The 19,322-nt window shown below is 49.2% G+C and overlaps 1 protein-coding gene across 1 annotated transcript in view; it reads left to right on the forward strand.

Annotated features, from left to right (window-relative positions):
- Positions 1–4,582: 4,582 nt before the first annotated feature.
- Positions 4,583–19,322, forward strand: part of CCDC3 (coiled-coil domain containing 3) — a gene marked incomplete at both ends in the record, with an annotated part of 41,010 nt that continues 26,270 nt past the window's right edge. Inside the window, 2 exons of the mRNA XM_082308120.1 lie at positions 4,583–4,995; positions 5,974–6,148. Coding sequence (XP_082164246.1) covers positions 4,583–4,995; positions 5,974–6,148 — 588 coding nt within the window. The remainder of the gene's footprint in view (positions 4,996–5,973; positions 6,149–19,322) is intronic.

Raw genomic sequence — 19,322 nt, forward strand, 5'->3', positions numbered from 1 at the left:
TCTAAATGGTATTACAGAAAGTCTTTTTACTGCTGTGCATAAAGTAAATCTTTGCAAACTCTTTGAGACAGCAGTGTATTCCCAGCTGATCCCCAAAGACAGATCCTGTTTCTTCATGGTCATAATTACTCTTCGAAAGAAAGAAACATAAAGAACTACGGGGAACTTTGGCTAGGGAATATGTTTTTTTCCAATAGGAATCACCCAGCACAGACTTTGGTACAAAAATAGGTAAATACAATGGACCAAATGTCTAACTATGAGAAGAATTACTCAAATTAGAGAAGCACAGAGAGAAGAAGGTAATGAAAACATCTCTTCCTGTGGGGACACTAACACAGCCAAATATTCGTCTTTGTAGGTCACCCAGTTTAAAGATGGGTGGGCAGGGGGAAAGAAATCTGGGTTTGATATTTTGTACCCTGGACAACAAAGGAATCACTGCAGATATATAAATGAAAGACAGCTGGGCTGCGGTTTCAGATCACCTACACCCATCAGAAAGGCAGCCAGACTCCGAGCACGGTGCTCTCTTGTTTGATACCTGGACTAACACTCAACTCTGTCAGTACTTTAAAGGCAGAGAGAGAAACAGAGCAGAGCTATGTTTTATTAAAAGACTTAAATCACCCGCATTGCCACAGAAACAGTAAAGAAAATGACACAGCCAGGAGGGAGAAACCTTTGGTTTAAATATCTGTACAGACATGTGGAAGAAAAGGAAGAGCTCCTGCCTGGGAAAACACAAGCCTGTCTCAAAGTCTACAAGCCTATCTAAGTGGAGGAAGTGAATGAATAACTGTGGCACATGCTTGAGTGGCTGAAAGCTCAGCCTGAGCGGTAATTGGCTCTATTGATGCTCCTGCAATTAGCTGGTTTTGGCTACAGCACTCGTCAGACCCACGCTCAGTTCACAGCACAAAAGTATTCACGCTGCATTGAAGAACGTCTCAGATCAGCTGGTGGATCCCTGCAGAGAAACAGCAAACACAGATCTGAAGGATGCGGTCTCCAGGGAGGGTTTCTAAATCCTTACTTCGTGTCACTAATTCGTTGTTATCCAGAGCTGGAAGGGAAAGGAGTCCTGGAACAGATTCAGATGTTCCTGCTACTTTTCACTACCTCAGAAATGAAGGAAGAGAGAAGAAATTTGACGGTGCTTCCATGGAGAGAAATTTAAGAGCAAAATCATGTTATACACTGTGATGTGAATGTAGACAGTTCTAATTCTTTACTAAAATATTGATCTGAAAGTTGCTAATGAACTCAAACAGCAAATAGCCCAAGGGACCAGCTTGTTGGGATGGGAAGGAAAGGTCACGCACTGATGAATCTTTGGAGAGCCTCCTGACAGGGAGAGGTCTCAGCTGGGGACATCTCGCAGAGGGCATGGGAGACGATGAGCCACCCCGAGCCCTTACAATGGTGCTGGGCACAGCACCAGCAAACATAAATGGAAAAGAACAAGGAAATCAGGCACTTTCAAGTGAGAGCTATTATTATTTTTACGTGAAGACTTGCATACCTGCTGCGTCTGCTGCAGTTATGGCCAAGACCTCCTTTCAGCTCATTCAGCTCTGAAGTCAGCTCCATGGACTCCTGCTGTATCCTCAAAACACTGACACAACCACTCTGCAGGATGATAGAGAAATTCCAAAGAACATTAATTAATTGCTTCCACACTCGGGTAATCACCACCAAAAAGAGAGTTGGGGAGCATCACCCAGAGCCAGTGTACGCCAGCAAATGCTGTTGTGTTTTCTGAGATGACTCACTGATTCAAACACTGTCGCCAAATATAAGCAGTTTAATTTAGACTACTAATGGTAGCATTAAGGAAAGACACATCCATATTTTGGGTATGAGCTGCCCGCGTCCCTCCCTTTCTCACCTTGTCGTCTTTCCCAGCTGCTATGTGGTGGCTAATTGAAATGTGAGGAATAGCAGAACAGATCACAGCTTAGATTAGATATTTCCAAAGTGGTTTGAGGACAGTTGACCATTACTCACTTGCAACACACAGTAAACAGAGATGAACCTTAAATATGAGGCTCTTCTACCCAGAAGGTATCAATCTTGTATGTATACACAGAAGAAATAGCAATTGCGTTTCACACAGGCTAAGAATTTGGTTCCCAGGACAAAATCAACCAACCTATGGTTACAAACGTCTCATCAGCTTCTTGGGGCTCTACCTCCTCAGCAGCGTGCTAGAGTAATAACATACCTGTATGTTGCTGCCCACCCCCAACACGACATTCATGTTGCTGAAGCTGCCAGGCTCTGATGCCAGTCGTACCACTTGGAGGGACCATGGAGAGACCATGGAGAGACCACCTTGGATGGGCTGAACATCCCTCCTGTCGCTTGCAGCACTTCTCTCCTTCTTCACATGACCCCCATGTCTTCACCTATGTCTTGAAGCACTGTTTCTCAATAGAAACCTGTCTATGAGGTTCGTACCAAGGCCTCCATGTACACTGGATTGTGCAAAATGCCTCCAGGATTGCCCCAGCCTTGTCTGAAGTCAACAACAGCCTCAATTCTTTGTTTTCCTCCTTAGTTCTTATTTATGTATCTAAAAAGGACTGAATGAGGCTCTGAAACCTTCTCTACCACAGTTTAGTCCCTTCAGTTTCCAAAGTAAAAGCAGTTTTTCCTGATGGTTAACAGTAAAAAATATTGAGCTTGTTGGTCTGTTGGGATTTCCCGATTTCTTGAGGATATTTTCTTCAAAAAATTCTTCTCAGGATTGTTCTTTAAGCTTTTTTCCTCAAAGTTGTGAAGCAGTTTGTTGATCTTCAAGAAACAGATTATAAAAGAAAAAAGTTAGAAAAGCTCTATCTGTCATTCTGGAGTTTTTGTTAGGGGAAAAAAAAAAATTAAAGTCTGTTTCTGTTTTAGCAAGAACCAACTTTGCTGTTCTTGCATAAAGCTATGCTGAAATACATTGTGGGACCATGCCATCATGAAATATGAATATTACCTTTGTTAAAGTCTTCAGCCCATTTTCTGCACACAGCTGAGTCTGATGAAACTATTCCAGGGGGAGACACTTGTCACAGAAGAAGTCTTGTCTCACTGTCATGAACTTGGCTCAGCATTATTTAACTGAGGATTCATTATTTTGCACATTATTTCGAACACCAGTCATGCATGAGGACCCCCAAGCACCGGGCACAGCATGAACATGGAAGAAAAAGGCACCTTCTGCTCCCAAGAGCTCCTAGTCCTTGTAGAGGACTGGGGAGGCAGATGGAGACAGACAGACAGACAGACAGACAGAGGATGAGATTAAAAGAACCAGCCAGGACATGCTGTCAGACTTTCAGTAACCATCACAGTTAGAGAGAGATTTAAGTGGGACCATGTCTCTGTGATGTTCATATTCTAACAAAAGTTTTTAAGGGTCCCATGCCCATTCCTGACTCTGTTATCCCCAGTGAGATCAGATGTGGGAAAAAGAGAATACTGAAATAGAACGAGGCTATTTCGGGCTGTGAGTGGTGCGGGGCCCCCGGGGATCCTCGGGAGAAGCTCCACAGCAGTTTGTATGCGGGGAGAGGGTCAGTCCCTGAGCCATCTGCCAAAAAGCTGGAGAAGCCCAAAGCTGCCTCAGCCAGTTCTAGGAGGAAACAGTGGGAAACAAAAATATATCGAGAGCTGGCTTTTTATTTTTACCTTGCTCACCAGATGCATTTTGAAAAACAGTTGCAGGCTGCTAGGAAGAGCTGCTCTCCTCCACTTGCAAGTTTTTCTCCATCTTCATCAGAAGTGGGAGAAGTGGCTGACCAGGGTTACAAGCTTCCCCACACACGCATCTTCGGTTTCCCAAGCTCTTCTTTCCCAGCAGGAGCTGTGCACAGCCCCCTGCTCCACTGGGACCCTCGCACTTCCAGCGCCCTACGAGCCACCCCTCCGCCTCCCAGGGCCCCGGGTGCCGCCAGTGCCCGCCCGGGGGCCAGGGGGTGCCCGGCAGCAGCTGCCCCCAGCCCGAGGTGTGTTTGCCCTTGGCATCTCTGCTCTCTTACATCTTGCCTCTTTGCAGTGGTTGTCCTGTCCACCTCTTCCCTTTGCATTCCTCCTCGTTGCAACTCTGCCTTTGCATCCCTCCCCTTTGTATCCCTCCCTTTTCACCTCCCCCTTTGCACCTCTCTCATTTACATCCCTCCCCTTTGCCTCTCTGCCCCCTTCCCATCTCTGCCTTTTCCCATCCCTCCCCTTTGCATCTCTGCTCCTCGCATCTCTGCCCCTCTGCACCCCCTGCCCCTCTGCACCCCCTGCCCCTCTGCACCCCTGCCTGCTTAGATCTCAGCCCTTTGGCTACCTGCCTCCTGCCACCCTCCACCTTCCCCCCCACCCCTGCCCCCTTGCCCCCCCCCCCCCCCCCCCGCATCTCCTTCTCCCCCCCGGCCCTTTCTCACCTCTCCCCCAGCCCCCCCGTCCCCCGCAGCCTCCGGGGCAGCCCGCAGCGGCTCCGGGCCGGGTCTCCGTGTCCCCCCTCTTCTCCACCTCCGACCCCCCTCGCCCCCCTCCCCTGCCCGCCCGCCGCGGCCCCGGCCCGGCCCCGGAGCCGCCCGCGATGCCGCCTCCGCCGCGGCTGCTGCCGCTGCTGCTGCTGGGCTTGGGGCTGGGGCTGGGGGGGCGAGCGGGCGGCGGGGGGGGTTGCCAGTTGCCAGCCGAGTGGCGACCGCTGAGCGAGGGCTGCCGAGCCGAGCTGGCGGCGATCATCGTCTACGCGAAGGTGCTGGCGCTGCACCCCGACCCCTACGGAGCCTACAACTACCTGCCCTGGCAGAGGGGTCCCCCCGCCGGCCCCCAGCAGGGAGCGGGGGGGCTCTTTTATTCGGCCGAGATCGAGCTGCTGTGCGACCAGGCGTGGGGCAGCATGCTGGAGGTGCCCGCCGGCTCCCGCCTCAACCTCACCGGCCTCGGCTACTTCTCCTGCCACTCGCACACCGTCATGCAGGGCTACGCTTATTTCTTCTTCCTCCGGTGAGTCCCGGGAGAAGGGGGGTCCCCGGGATGGGGAGGGTCGCTATCCCGGCTCCGGGGCAGCTCCGCGGGCCGGGGGATGCGCGCCCGCTCCTGCCCGGGAGGGCTGGCTCCATCCACCCACAAATTCATCGGGGGGAAAAAAAAACCACCCCAAACCCATAATATTGCAGCATTGCCGGGCGGCTGTACGGGGAGCTGCTGTTGAGTAGCTCCTGGGTGCTGCTTTTGTTTTTACGGCGGGGCGGTCACGGTGCTGGAGAGGGGCCAGCGCCCGTTCGACGAAATTTGGCATGGGAGTTTAAAAGCCATCCCCAAATACTCACCCGATAGCTTTCTCTCAGCTCTCCCGAGTCCCAGGCAGATCCTGACTTTGGGCTCATTGAAAGAATAAGAAAATAAACCACAATGTGGGAACAGAGCCATCGCCGTGACCTTTCAATCCAAGAGCGTTTGCAAAATACTACTCACTGGCTTGTTTTGAAATACTTGGTATATTCTTGCACTGGGTGCGTAACGAAACACAGTTTGATGCTGTCTAGTGCTTAGTCTGTAGCAATATCTTTAAACACGTTTTACGCAAGTTATTTATTGACTGTTTGAAGAAGTACTTAAACTCCAGGGTCAAGGGCAAAGAGATGGTAGTTCAGTGGGAACCGTGGGCCAAAACACAGATTTACCTCATTCCTGGGGGTTCATTGATGCCTGCAGGGTGGCAGGAGCCTGTTGGGTCCTTACTGCTGCCACCTGAGCCTGTTAGGTCCTTACTGCTGCCACCTGGTCCAGTCCTCCGTGGTGGAAATTACCATCTTGGCAACTAAGTTGCAGGAGAGCTGAGAGCCACGTGCCGGCTAAAAGTCTGTCTGTGCAACTGTGGTGGCACTTGTTGAGCCAGGCTGAAGTCTGATGGGTGGCTTCTGCGGGAGAGAAGGCAGCGTTCAGCCTCACAGCGGGCCGCCCGTGCAATCTGTGTTTCAGAATGGACGAGAACTACATCCTCCTGCCGCACGGAGTCAACTTCCAGGAGGCGATTTTCCCGGACACCCAGGAGAACAGAAGGATGTTTGCCAGCCTTTTCCAGTTTTCTAACTGCTCGCAGGCGCAGCATGTGTTGAGCTTCTCCAGTGACTGGGAGATTCAAGAGGACAACCGGGTAAGGGATTTATTTGCTCTCCAGCGCTTGTTTTCTAAGCGGGCACAGGCATTCCCATGTCATTTGCAAACATCTATATATGAATGCAGAGCAGCAGGTCCCTGATTTTCCTGGTCCTTTGGTGGTATCACTGGCAAAGTAACACACTGGTGGGGAGATGTTGAACTCTGTTGTCAAAGCTGACCTCTGCGTTAGCTCTTTAGCTTCCCGTGGACCTGAGCAAACCTTGGTATCAACCTTTGGTATCAACCTGTTCATGAGCAATAGGTTGGAAACCAGTATTGCTTGCGATCCTGTCCTACTCCACCCAGGTCATTCCTGGGTTTGCTGTCTCTAGACCCCATACTTCAGCTGAAATGTTCAGAGCTTTGCTTTTTTACTTCTGCGTTCATCTCATGTAGCGAGAACAGTGCCTGGACCACGACAGCCTGTAAGGGATTATTCTTACCCAACTCCACACAACAGCATAAACATCTACTTCTGAACTGATCACCCTGAGCTGTCTGTGTAGCAGCAGGGGAAAAATAGACTCTTGAGAGCGCGGTTCGTCTGAGCAATGAGGGCACCTACTTCTGAACAAGCTGAATGAAATGCCTCTTTCTCCTCTCAAGCGAGGCCACAGCAAGTAGTTCACCTGCTAGGCAATCCTCCCTTAAGAAAGTACATCTTTAGTACGGAAAGTCCAACGATGCCCGTTGTTAGTGGCTTCTGAGCCCCTTTATGGGGCTGTAGTGTGTGTAATAAATGCAGGATTTTAATAAATACTTCCTTGGCAGCGAGGAGCAACCTGCAGTTGTGTGCATGCGTGTTCTGGATGTGCGTATACATTTGCGAAAGTGGAACTTGGAGAGCTGTTTTAGTGCCAACCCTTGTTTTATGAGGCTAGTGGTTTCCACTGGTAGCCAAGAACGTTTTAAGTGTCTCTTTAGGTCAGGATGGACAGGACACGTGTCATCGCTTGCGTCTTCTGTGGATTCATCCAAGGCACGATGTTTATGTACAGCAGCAGATGCACTAGTGGCTTGTTTGGGAGATGGATGGAGGGAGCTCGGTAGCTGGCCGAGGCCTTTCCCTTCACCAGCTGGCCGACCGCCAGCGTGCAAAGTTTGAGCTGCTGGGATGCCCGGTGAGTGAGCGTTTTCCCACTGCTGATATTTTGGGGAGGGAGTGGAGAATGGTGATGTTCAAATGTATATTTGGGGATAGCAATGGGAATTGATATTTAAGAGAAAATTAATTATCTTACAATTAGATCGCAGAGCCGTAGCCCTGGCTGGGCAAGAAGGGGGAGGTGTAGAGCCCTGGTCCCAGCCCTGCCTCCTCCCCGCCAGCCCGCAGGCTCCCCAGTGCCCCAAGCAACGTATTTGGCAAGTAAAGGGACTGCCGCTGCCAAATCCACACATTTTGCTCTGGGGGAGCAAAGTGGCATTGGGGAACCACCAGATCCAACTGCCAGTGTCTGCTTGTGATGCCTCTGCACTGTTAGTTTAGCTGCGCTGGGCTAAATGTAGGGGATCTTGATGGGTTGGTGCTCGTTTATGCCAGCAGTGAATCTCACCGGTTAGCTCTAATGGAAATCATGAGGCAGAAACCCCCAGGGTAAGCTGGGGCAACCGAAAGCATATGTATCAAAAGTGCATTTCAGCTGTTGCGCTCTCTGACCCCATGCAGCTGTGAGCAGATTAGGGGGGGATTAGAGCTGCTGGTCGCACAGACTGGGGCTGGGGGCTTTACATACTTCAACACCCACCCGTCGAGTAAATAAATTCAGCACAACTGACGGACACTTTGTCTCCCCTTCGTAATGAAAAGTAAAAGCTTCCTCTGCACCCGATAAAAATAGTTTGGGCTGACTGTGCTCCCATTCAGCTTCTGCATCTGTGTTTGCCCAGCCGAGCGCCAGCTCCCGGCGCCTGCGTGCCCCAGCCTGGGAAGGGGATGGTGTTTCTGGCTGCCGTGGTATTAGGAATTTTTTTCCCAGCTCTTCCCAATGCAGGTGCCCATGTCCAGGCTGCAGCCCTCTTTAGTGTTTTGCTCCTCTCTTTACCTTGTCACATCCGATGGTGACTTTCCCAATTCCCACCGTGCCTGCTCGCATCCCATCACAGTGTGAACAATTTTCATTTCCAAATGCGCTCAGTTGAGCTGCCCCATGCTGGCTCCTGAGGCGAAACCTGTGTGCTGGCTTCGCGGCACGGAAAGTGAGCATTACTCAGAGCATTATTCTTGAAGCTTTTTGGAAAAGAGGCTCTTAGGGAGCCCGGGGACATCCGCAATGGTGTCAAGCTGTAAAGAACCTAGACAGAGAGAAAAGGGTCTTCTGATGAGGCTCACGCTGAGGGGTCTCACTAGCTGCTGCGTACTGACATAAATTGCTAGTTAAAATCCATCATGGATGTTTTGTGCAGTCAGAGGGAAGAGATGGAGATGCTGAGATCCTCAGAGCAGACGGCAGCTGGGGCGAAGGTCTGGTGCCAGGAGTTAGTAGCTGAGGTTCTGCCTCCGCGTCTTGGGACAGCTGTGTGCAGGGACATCTCAAAAAGCGGCTCTCTCAAAAAGCAGTGTGCCCAAGTAGGTTTGGAATAAAGGAGCAATGAAATCTCCTATTTACAGCTGGATCCTGTACGCCAAAAGACTTTTGAATCTCTGTATTTGCTTATGGCTCTGTGCCCTACTCTTGATATATTTCTGGGGTGGATGTTTCAAGGGAGAATTCGGCGCTGGAAATGTGCAGTTGCAAGGAGTAATTAGTATTTGTAGCTCTGGGGTGCTCAGCCAGAAGGTGACAGAGCCCCTGTGATGGGTAAACGTCTTTTGCCCCATGTAATGCTGCTCCCAGCGAGAGGTCCCTTCTGTGGGGTGTGCCTGAGCTGGCTGCGGAACGGGGGACCCGAAGGTGACGGCTGGCATGCTGTCCTCCTGCTCGCCCTCTTGGCTCTGCTGTCCTCCTGGCATGCAGGCAGCCTTCGTCTGGGCTGTCCCAATGGGTGAAATGAGGAAAACCCTGGCAGCTCCTTCTCCGCCTCACTGCAAATGTGTCTGATGATGCCAAAGAGAGCAAAGAGATGTGCAGGAACTTCTCGATGCACTGGGATGCACAGCCTGCCTTTTCTGTTGCGGGAAAACAATTTTCGGAAAGCCCCATGGTGCATGGTGAAAGAAGGCCAGACCCAAGGCACATCTCATTGGGGATAATACATTCCTCATCTTGGGCCTGCTGCTGTCGCTGGAAGCTAATTCCAGCTGTGTTTTTAAGCCCCTTGCCGTCTGGGCTGAGCGCCAGATGCTGCTTTCCATAGTTTCCAATAACCCCACAGCCTCATAAATTCACTCAGGTGCTTGTTCTGGCCACTCTGGCGAGCAACGGTAGCTCCGGCTGGCGTTTCTTTAGGCACTTGCATTTTGGCTTCCAGGTTTGCAGAGGCAATAATTAATTGGGCTCCATCCTGACTTTTCTCCCAGCCCCTTAGTGATGTTTGCAGACCTCCTGCTTTATGCCAGCTTGCTGTCGTGGTGGTTTCTGCAAGGTTGTTGCTAAAACCCTGAGTTCCCACCAGGCTTGGGGTTGGAGCTGGGTCTGTAACAAGTGGCTGCAACTTCTTGCAGAGCAAGGGGCCCCTTCTTGCAGCATGTTGCAGGTACCTGGGTCCCAGGCTTGGCCCAGCCCCAGAGCTGATGTTGGTGGAGATAATAACACAGGAACGCTCCTTTTTCCACTTCGGAGTTACAGTTTTAGTCAATTCTTCCCACCCTCTGCCCCTGGGAGAAATGCAGTATTTGCCTATCTTGCAGTCACAGCAGTTTCTTTTAATAAGGTGCTTTTATTATACAAAGGAACAATTAAGAAGTAATAAAAACCTAATTAAAATCCTTAAAAGCTCCATGTTTTTACCCAAGTCTCATGTTGACTCCCTGAGGGAAGACCCGCAGACGTATCAAAGAGTTTGCAAAGTGCCTCCTATGCAGGCAAGCCAGGCTGTCCTGCAGGCATGCCAGGCTGTCCTGCGCCGGCCGGCGTGCAGCCTCCGGGTCACCCCTGCCTCGGGCAACTACCCCAGACCCCTCTTTTCCTTTACCCTCTGCTTCCCTCAGTGCCCCTAAAATTGCTCACAGACGCCTGTGTGCCACCCAGTTATTCTCTGGTGCAGCTGGTGTTTCATTACTGATGCTTTTAGGGAGCAGCCTTGCAACCTTTTCTTGCTCAAAAGGAGTCTGAGGAGGTCAGACTTTTTTTTGGGAGATGGGGATGAGCGTTCGGCGCTGCAGCCAGCATCCTCCTCCAGGGATGGAGAGGGCGACGGGAAAATCCTGGAGGCCCAGAGAGCAACTGTATGCGCCGGTGCCTCTTTCTCATGACGAATTTTTCTTATGGCTACGTGCTAAATGACACTTTTCTACACTCAAGGGGTTGATTTCTGCATGCTCAAGCTGGGAGGTGGGAATCATCGCTGCAGTTTCCCCCCTCTCGCAGTGCCTGCTGCTAAGCCTGGGGGTGATGCAGCGGGTTGGGACTGAAATCTTGCTCCCCTGCAGAGTTTGACCATTTTACTGCAAATCCAGAGGCTGTAATTTCTCCTCCTGACTTGACCTTCTTCAGGGTGGTGTGATCTCCTAAATAAGAGCTTGTTGCCTTGTCTGCAGATGAGAGATTACACCGAAGTGACTCGAGGTCTGGTGATAATAAGGTCTACAGAGGTGTCTGACAGTGCTTGTTGTTATTTATTAATCAGAGGGGTTTTAACTCCTGGTTTTGTCAACAGGTTGGTAGGGAAATGTGGTCTTTTGGCCTCCAATCCAGCTTGCTGTGAGCTGCGGAGGTGCTCGCGACCTGGGCCCACACGGTGCTTCTTTTACAGGGCACCTTCCTCCCCTTTTTTTAATGCAGGAGAGTTTCAAAACGTCCCCGTGTGCATCATAACGAGGGAATTAACAGCAGCGTGTCAAACCGATCATGAGCAACTGTGAGAGCACCAGCACTGTGATAAAACACACGGTAATTAAGGAGTCCAATAACTTCAATTAAGCTTGGCAAGATTGCAGGGGGAGATTATATCTTTTATTAAGCCTCTCTCCCTGCATTGCCTCTTCTCTCAAGCATCAGAGCCACAACCATGCTGTTACTTCAATTGATTTAGATGAACCAACTTGCCTTCTGAGGCCTCCAGAGATTTATCTGGGTAATAATAAGCTTTTATGAGAGTAGTCAGTGTCCCAAATAAAAAGCAAGGTAATTAGCGGGTTAGCAGGGCAGTCTACAAATATCTGCTTAGCATCTTTGGGCCTGGGTCCTCTTCTCCGGTGGCACTTTGGCTGCTGTAACAACCTGATGACCTGATTCGGACACCTGCAAGGCTTTGGAGCAGCTGAAAAGGAAACCGGATAAGAAAAGCAATGTAATTGCATAAATGGCCTTGCCATTACTAAGCAAAGCAAAAATTAAATTAAATGGCATTCTTCCTCTGCGGAAGTAGAGGAAATAGTTTCAGAGCTATTTGTATTTTAGCAACGGCCGTGTGCATGAACTGGGAGCCACTGGGTCAGATCATTCCCTGAACGCATCTGTGGGCAGCAGCACATTTCTCAGCGATGGCTGCAGCCTGTCTCTTCCCTGATGCTCTCACCCAGGCGGACGGTAGCGGGTCTCATTCAGCAACACTTCACAGGACCACGAGGGCTTAAATCACAGAGAAATAGCCTCTTACACAAAAGCTCTTTGGGCTACCAGAGAAGGGCTTGCTCACGTGACGTTTGCCATGGGGACCTGTATTGATCAATGTGCAATGTGGGCAATGTGCCCCCGGAGAGGGGAAAAGAAGAAGGAAAGTTGAGGAAGTCCCCATAATTTTTCTAACCACCCTGATTTTGAGTCTGGACAGTGATTAAATAGTATCATGGCTAAATATCCTGCTGGAGATGCCTGTGGCATCTCTGGAGAGAGCCCGAGCTGCCTTGGATGAAAGGCTCTTCCTTGCTGAGGCTGAGATGGACATCGATGATGCTGAAGGTGACTCCGCTACATGAATCATGCAAAGCCTGGCGACTAGAAAAAATAGCTGATAACTGCAATGGATTTCAGCTGAAATTTCATCCACGGTATCCACTGAGATAAAATGAAAAAGCAGTTTTGTTTTTCTCTTTTAAAGGTTAAGCACTTCTCTTGAGGAGTTCCCTCTCTGCTCTGAGTGCTGGGAGAGGAATCACAGGACTGGAAAACGCCCATCGTGGAGTCCAGAACCAGGAGTTCTAGGGGAAGGACTGGTCTGGAAAAGAGCAAGCAGCAGCCTGGCTTGGTTAAGACAGTTTTCTTTAATTCCCATGTACTGGCCTTTTGTGTTTGCTTGTGGCATGAGTGGCGTAAAGGATCCTCCCTTCTCTGGTCCTAAGGCACTAGGGAAAGAGAAAATATTCTCAGTTCAAAACCCTGCTATGTGGCAAGGGCAGGGCAAAAAGACCTTGAAATAAATGAAAGTAAGGTCCAATATCTAGAGGTTTGGAAATCTTGTTTTACACTCAGTTTCTTGCCCTGCCCTTTGTTAGAAGAGTTGTTGCTCCATTAGCCTAATAACATGATAGAAAGTGTACATCACTTCTGGGTTGTTTTAATAGTGATTTACAGCACTTTTGTTTTCCTCCCAGAAACCCACCCAGAGCGTACCCCCGCCCTACAATCTGTGTTTAATTTGAATACATGTAAGCAATATTAGATGAAATGGAGAACTGCTGACAAGTGTCTGGGATGAGGGGAGACCACGAGACAGTTGATACATTTGGGTAACATCCCCGAGAGTCTTTTGGCATAGAAATGGCATTGACTCATTTCCAAATCTTCCCACCCAGGCTGTGGTAGGGGACTCTTAGAGGTCTGAGTGGCATCTCCCTATCAGTTTTCTGTCTTCCCACATGCACACAGGCTGCTAAAATACAGAATAAAAGATCACAGAGGAGTTCAAAATAGTCTTGTCCATGGGACGTTTCCATTGCATATGGTCTTTCTTATAGCAACCCAGAAGATGTTCTGAGCACTTCCCAGCAGGGAAATGGGGAAATTTCTCTATTTTTAGGGTGTCTTTTAGAGGTACCTCATTTCTGTATTGGGACGCAGGTTGGCTGACTGCCATATGCAATGCAGGAGGGTTGACCTGAGGTATCATGGGAGCCTTGAATTTGATATCAGTTGTGAACAGTCTGAATTTGGGGTTGAATAATGAATTTTTCCGCAGCTACCTGAACTCTTGTCCCCACTGGCAGCTGTGACCAGTGGGGAGCTGCCAAGGTGAGGCCCCCAGTTTGTGCCTTCCTGGTACCAACGCAGGTGCAGGACGAGGTGAGGGGAGTCCCAGATTGGCGTCCCAGCTCCTGGTGAATGAGTCTGGACCAACTTGCTCCCTATCAAGAGATGCAGATTACTCCAGAGCACTGCTCTCTCTGACTATATGTAAGGCACATCCAAGTACATGATATCCTTAAAAATATGTGGTTTCCAGCCTGCTGAGCAAGGAAATGCCTAGACAGCCATGGGTATGTGTGTATATGTACATGGCTGCCTCTTTCGAAGGGCGAAATGGCAATCCTTCCAGGAATTGGCAATGAACGACGACCCACATGGCTCCAGGCTGCTTTTAATTATCCAGAGCCACACTTTAAAGAAGTTCTGCCAAACGCACTAAATCGTTCTGGATTTCATGGCATGAGGATATCTGCTGCTGTACATGAACTTGGTGGTGAGCAGGCATCTGACCCCAGCCCCAGGACACCTTTTTGGCTCTCCATCTGGCTTCTTACCCCACCACAGGGGTGGGAAACTGCTGGTGGCCACAGAGGCGGTTGGTGGTTGTGGGCTGAACTCTGCACATTGAGAGGCACAAAGATGGGGCTGAAGGGACCTCGTTGGTCCCTCCTGTGTTTCAGATCCAAGGCTGCCTGAAGGGGTGCTCTACCTTTGGGGTTTCCAGTCTAGAGGAGGCTGAAAGACCTGCAGCGGTGCTGCTGGGCACGAATCCTGATGCAGTGCTTGCTTAGCTGGACAAAGATGTGTTTGCAAGCCCCCAACTGCTGACTCCTAGCCAAGGGCTGAAGCAATGTGTTTCCCAGTCATGTTAGAAAGATGCAGCTACCTGGCCAGGGCTAACTGCATAGTGTGCAGCACAGGCAGGGTGCTGCTGCTGTTGTCTCAAGGTAGATAGATAGGAGAGACAGGACTTTCATTGAGCTGGTCGCATTCCCTCTGTGTTAGCACAGAAGTGGCCAAGGTGGGAGATACATCCCTCTGGAGAGGGCAATGGAAAATTTGAAGCTACCTCCATGAGCATCCGCATGTGAAGGTGGGCTGGGAATTGCAGCACTGTAACAAGAGGTGGACCACTCGTCCATACCCTCTGGAGATGACACTGTCATGGGAAAAACAGCAATCAGAAGACATGAGGCCAAGGCTGACTTTGGTCCCTTGTCTCCTTCCCTGTGTATGAGCGTTTCAGTGATTCCTCTGCTTTTCTGTCCTGCCCTCCCATTCATGGCCTTCCCAGCATGAGAAAGTGAGGGAGGATGTCCCACCGCACGTAGACTGGGAAGGGTGAAAGCACTGGTCAGCAAGGGAGGCAACTGGTGGGGACCTGGGCAGTTACTGGAGCTGGGAACTGAAGTGGTGTGGAGCAACAGGTGCTGGAATGCGCTTGTGTCCACGGCCGAATCACCTTCCTTGGCCCAGGTTCCTGTACTCAAGGTGCTCCCCTGAGTATCTGGGACCTGGCCTCCAAGGAGGAGGGTTGAGGCTGGTGTTCCTGTAAGGGGGACATATTATCTTACTAACCCAAGGCAAAACAAAATATGGAGTCCAAAGAAGCAGATCCCGGGTGTTTTTTGATCCAGTCATGCTTATTATTCATGCTTATTATTCATTGTCCCATGATTTTTCAAACTTAGAAAGTGAAGGTACTGACTTAGCCTGAGAGCTACTGGAAGATGCTCAGATATGTCTTCTGGCACTCCGCTCACAGTAACCTCACTGGGACTATTTCAGTGCTTTGGGGTTGGGAAGAGGAGGGAGAAACAAACCTTTTGCGCTAGGTGCACTCGGCTTTTCACCTGCTTGAATTCTCCTAGACCTTGGTCTGGGCTGGCCATTTTGAGGAATACATTCAGAGTGAGTCTCAGGCAAGTCTGCTGGGCCAAGAGCAGCCAAAATGAATGAGGGAGGTCTCCAAATTGTGTGTTGTTCACCCCAATTATGGAAGCATTCCAGCCCCCTCTGTAAATCTGCGAGCCTGTAGATGTGTTAGCTGTTTTTGTGTGTGTAGATCCATGCTTTGTGTTGTTCAGCAGTTGGGAAGAGTGATTCATGTGGACCAAGACTCCTGGGCCATGGTCTGTCCTTGATGTACACGCTGCTCCTACAGGCACTGTGGGCAGAGCTGGTCTTTGGTTTAGTTGCTGGCCTCAGTCAACCTTGAATCCAGGGAAAAGTCTTTTCTTTCCACTTCTCTCTCTTTCCTGACCCACCTGTGAGATAGATACAGAAAAAGAAGGAGCAAAACGTTTATTAAAATCAACCACCACCAAAATCCAGCTGGCAGCTGGCAGACGGGACACCTGTAATGCTTCCTGTAACTGGATCAGCCATTGCGGCTTGAAGGCAGATGAGATCTTTCAATTTGGGACGTATTTTCTCCCAGCCCATGCATTTTGATGTTTATTTTCACAAATGGCAAGCCAAGTTGGCTCCGAGGCAGCAGTAGTTTGAATCCCTAATGGAAGCTGCAGACGGAGCCTTTTAAAGCTTGTCCTGCCTCCGCCAGCCAAGTGCCTTTCCAGATTCCCCCGGAGAAGTGTCCTTGCCCCACTGCGATCGGCCAGGGGCGGCCATGCGGTGCCAGGCTTGGCTTCGCCGCCGGCCCTGGAAGCACGCAGCCCCTTGCAGCAGCTAACGCAAAGTGACAAACCAGAGCCGCCGGTTTCGAGGGACTGGGAATATGAGGTTCCAGTGTGACCAACTACAGCTGGTTGCTGCTCAAATCGTTGCAGGTGTCTCTGGCAGCTGACACAGTGACTACCTCCTTTTGCTGCCCCAGTTTGCAGGGTTTTTTTTGGAAGAACGCTGCTACAACTGTTAGTCCAGTTATCTGCAAAATGAATGACGGTAGGGAAAAATATACTGAGGGAGAAGCAAGTTTCCATGACACTGTATAATGCAAAGGGGAAATTATTATTTCCCTAGAAAGACCTAGAAAGCCAGGTCTGAATTTCTGCCCAAAAATTTAAGAGCAAGCAAGCAAAAAAAAATATTTCCTGAGATCTGAAAGCACTTAATGGACTTGTTCTGCAGTATTTTTGCATTTCCTAGATCAGTGGGGAACCAGCAGAAGTCCTAGCTACTGCAAGGGGGAATGTCAATGCGGTGTTTTGTATTGAGGCAAGATGTGGGACTAAAATGCAAGCTAGTACTTACGTGCCGTCATGCTCAAGCTGACTCATTTTCATCATCATGCTGGGGCAGCAGGAGAACTATTCCCATTCTGTGGATGGTAAAAGCGAGGCAGACAATTTAGGCTCTAGAGACAATTCTCTTTGACCCAGGATTTATCCCAGTGGGATTACAAACAACTGTCTGAACACTTTTTCTGTCTGTAAACTTATTTGTATAAATCCCGTACCCTTCGCCCTCTGTGTCTTCCAGCCTTGTTGCAGAGGCAATGCCATACTTTGAGTAAGGAGATATGTTCAGATGGGTGACAGATGAGCAACTGGGGTTTGGTTGTTTGTTCAAACCAAGCATGCTGGTGGTATGAAGCTTGGCTTCCTTCTTCACGTAGGCAGTGACATGTCCTCTTCATTGCCTCAAAACACGAGTTTATCACTTCCATTTGCCTTCACTGTGAACCCATTTCAGAGCACATTCATTTGTTTGGCTTGCTTTTTGTCTTTCCAGAGCCTTTAGACAGGTTCTGAACACAATTATGTTCTTCTGGATGTTTTTGATTATATTTTTTATTGTGGAAAAAATTCAGTTAGTTGCATAAGTGGATGATAGTCGGGGAGAGAAAGGAAAGAAAGTCAAAATGGAGAAACAACTTGTACTGATGTTGGCTGAGGATAGGAATAAAAATTCAGATGCTGTAAGTCCCCATTTCCATTACATAGGTAAAGGAGTCCTGTTTCAGAGCCTTTGAAGCATGAACATAGCAGCCACGTCCACTCAAAATCCTCCATTTTGTTGCGGAGCAGGAAAGCTCTTTTCCACCTTAAAAGCATCGTCTTGGGGTGTGGAAGAGGAGGGATAACGAGGAAGGGCCTTAGCCACAGCGGCCATGGGGGAACTCTGCTAGATGCCAGCCCATGCTTTAAAAGAGCTCTGAGGTCTCAGAAGGGTGGGAGAGAATTTATTAACGGTCTATAAAAGATGCCTTAAAGTGAGAATCTCTGTGTAAGTGGCTTATCTGTGGGAAGGAAGCAGGCAGCTTATATTTGGTCAAGAAGTATCTCTGTTGGGGAGGTATCTGTATGTAGAGACAAATAAAACATAACAGATGTAAATGAGAGAAAATTAAAATAACATGGAAATAGGAAATGAGGAAATAGTCCACCAAAATACGTAGCGAACTGATGTGGTGAAATCTCCATCATTTACAAGGCTTGGGTCAAGCTGGGAGATTGCGGTGGGTCTTTTAGTCAGAAGACGACACTCTCCTTTTGCTGTCTGCCTCTGGAGGAAATCCATTGCATGGGTCATGAGATGGCTCTGGGAGGGACTATATAGGGTTTCAGAGTCCCTGTCCACTTCTCATTCCTCAAACTGGATGGCTGTGGCAACAGTAGTGACTTGCTCCCTTTGGAGAGGATTTAGATCCCCCACGCGGTGGCTGAGCAGCTCCAGGAGGTACCGGATGGCACCCACAGCCCATCTTCATCAGCTGGATTTGAAAAAACAACCTGGAGGCAAATTTTTGTAAAAATCACTTGCAAGTTCCCTGGGCCCTTTAGACAGCTACAGCTGTGCTGGACACGAATGCTGATGTTGGAAAAAGCCTGTGGATTGGAAATCCACAGTTTTAAGAAGACCCCAGGGAAGGGTTGTTACACCATTGGGTTTCTGCCCTTTTACATGGTTTAGGCTCAGGCACGTTTTGTCTGAGTTCAGTGAACGCTTCATGGTCTGTCCCTTGAAATCCTAATTGAGCCTGTGTTTTATTAAGTCTCGATTTCAAAGGGCAGGGGAACAAATGTGATTCTTGGTTCTTTTCCCAAAGGTGCAAAACTGTAGATTAAATGTATCCTGGAAATAATATTTTATGCTCAAATCTTTCCCGCTGCAATAAAAATGGCTCAAAACCACATCCAGTGACAAAACCCTCCTGTATTTAACCCATGTCTAGAAGCAGCTGAAATACTGATGGCAAATGTCCTGGCGTTTCCGAGTCAGTGGCACTCTGGAGCCGCTGGAACGCATCCTGCTCCTTAAGGATGGTTGTTGCTCCAGAAACACATTACAGATGTTGAGGATGTGAAGGAGCAGGCTCCTTCCATCACAGCATTAGGACAGAGAAGGGCTAAAAACAAAATCCCGGACTGGAGGCATCCCTGAGGCATTTGCCTGCCTGTTTTGTGTCCAGACTTCAGGATCGACCTCTGGTTCCTGCTCATTGTCAGAAATGTCTGAAACGGGAGAAGCCTCCCGTGATCCCTGCTAACGAAGTGGTGTTTATCACGCTCTGGTAACTGCATTTGCTATGGTATTTACAGCATTTCCTATGTTTTGAAATGGAGAGATCTCAGGCTTGCCCAGGGCTAATTGTGTACTCTAACCTGCTCCTCAGCCCATACGTATCTTTAAACACTAACATACACATTGGCAGTGTCCAGGGTCGATCTCAACCCCACAACTACCGAGCTGGGAACGTGACTATTGCAGTGTTAATGTTTTCTCTCAGTATTTATCAGGGGCAGTGTCTTGTCCCTTACTCTACAGATCCTAGGAAATTTTCTTTTCTTTTTTTTCCTTTTTTTTTTTTTTTTTTTTAATATCTTGAAAAGATGCAGGCAGTCCTTGCAGGCAGTGGTACAGGCAGACAATGGATGGAGGGAGAGGAGGCAGGTTCTCAATCTAGCTAAATGAGGATTCAGCGCAATTTGGGACTCAGAGAACAGAATAGAGGCTGTTGCAGACTTGCCACGTGCTTTCAGC

This window comes from Platalea leucorodia (assembly GCF_965183815.1).
Source record: "Platalea leucorodia genome assembly, chromosome: 4".
NCBI lineage: Eukaryota > Metazoa > Chordata > Aves > Pelecaniformes > Threskiornithidae > Platalea > Platalea leucorodia.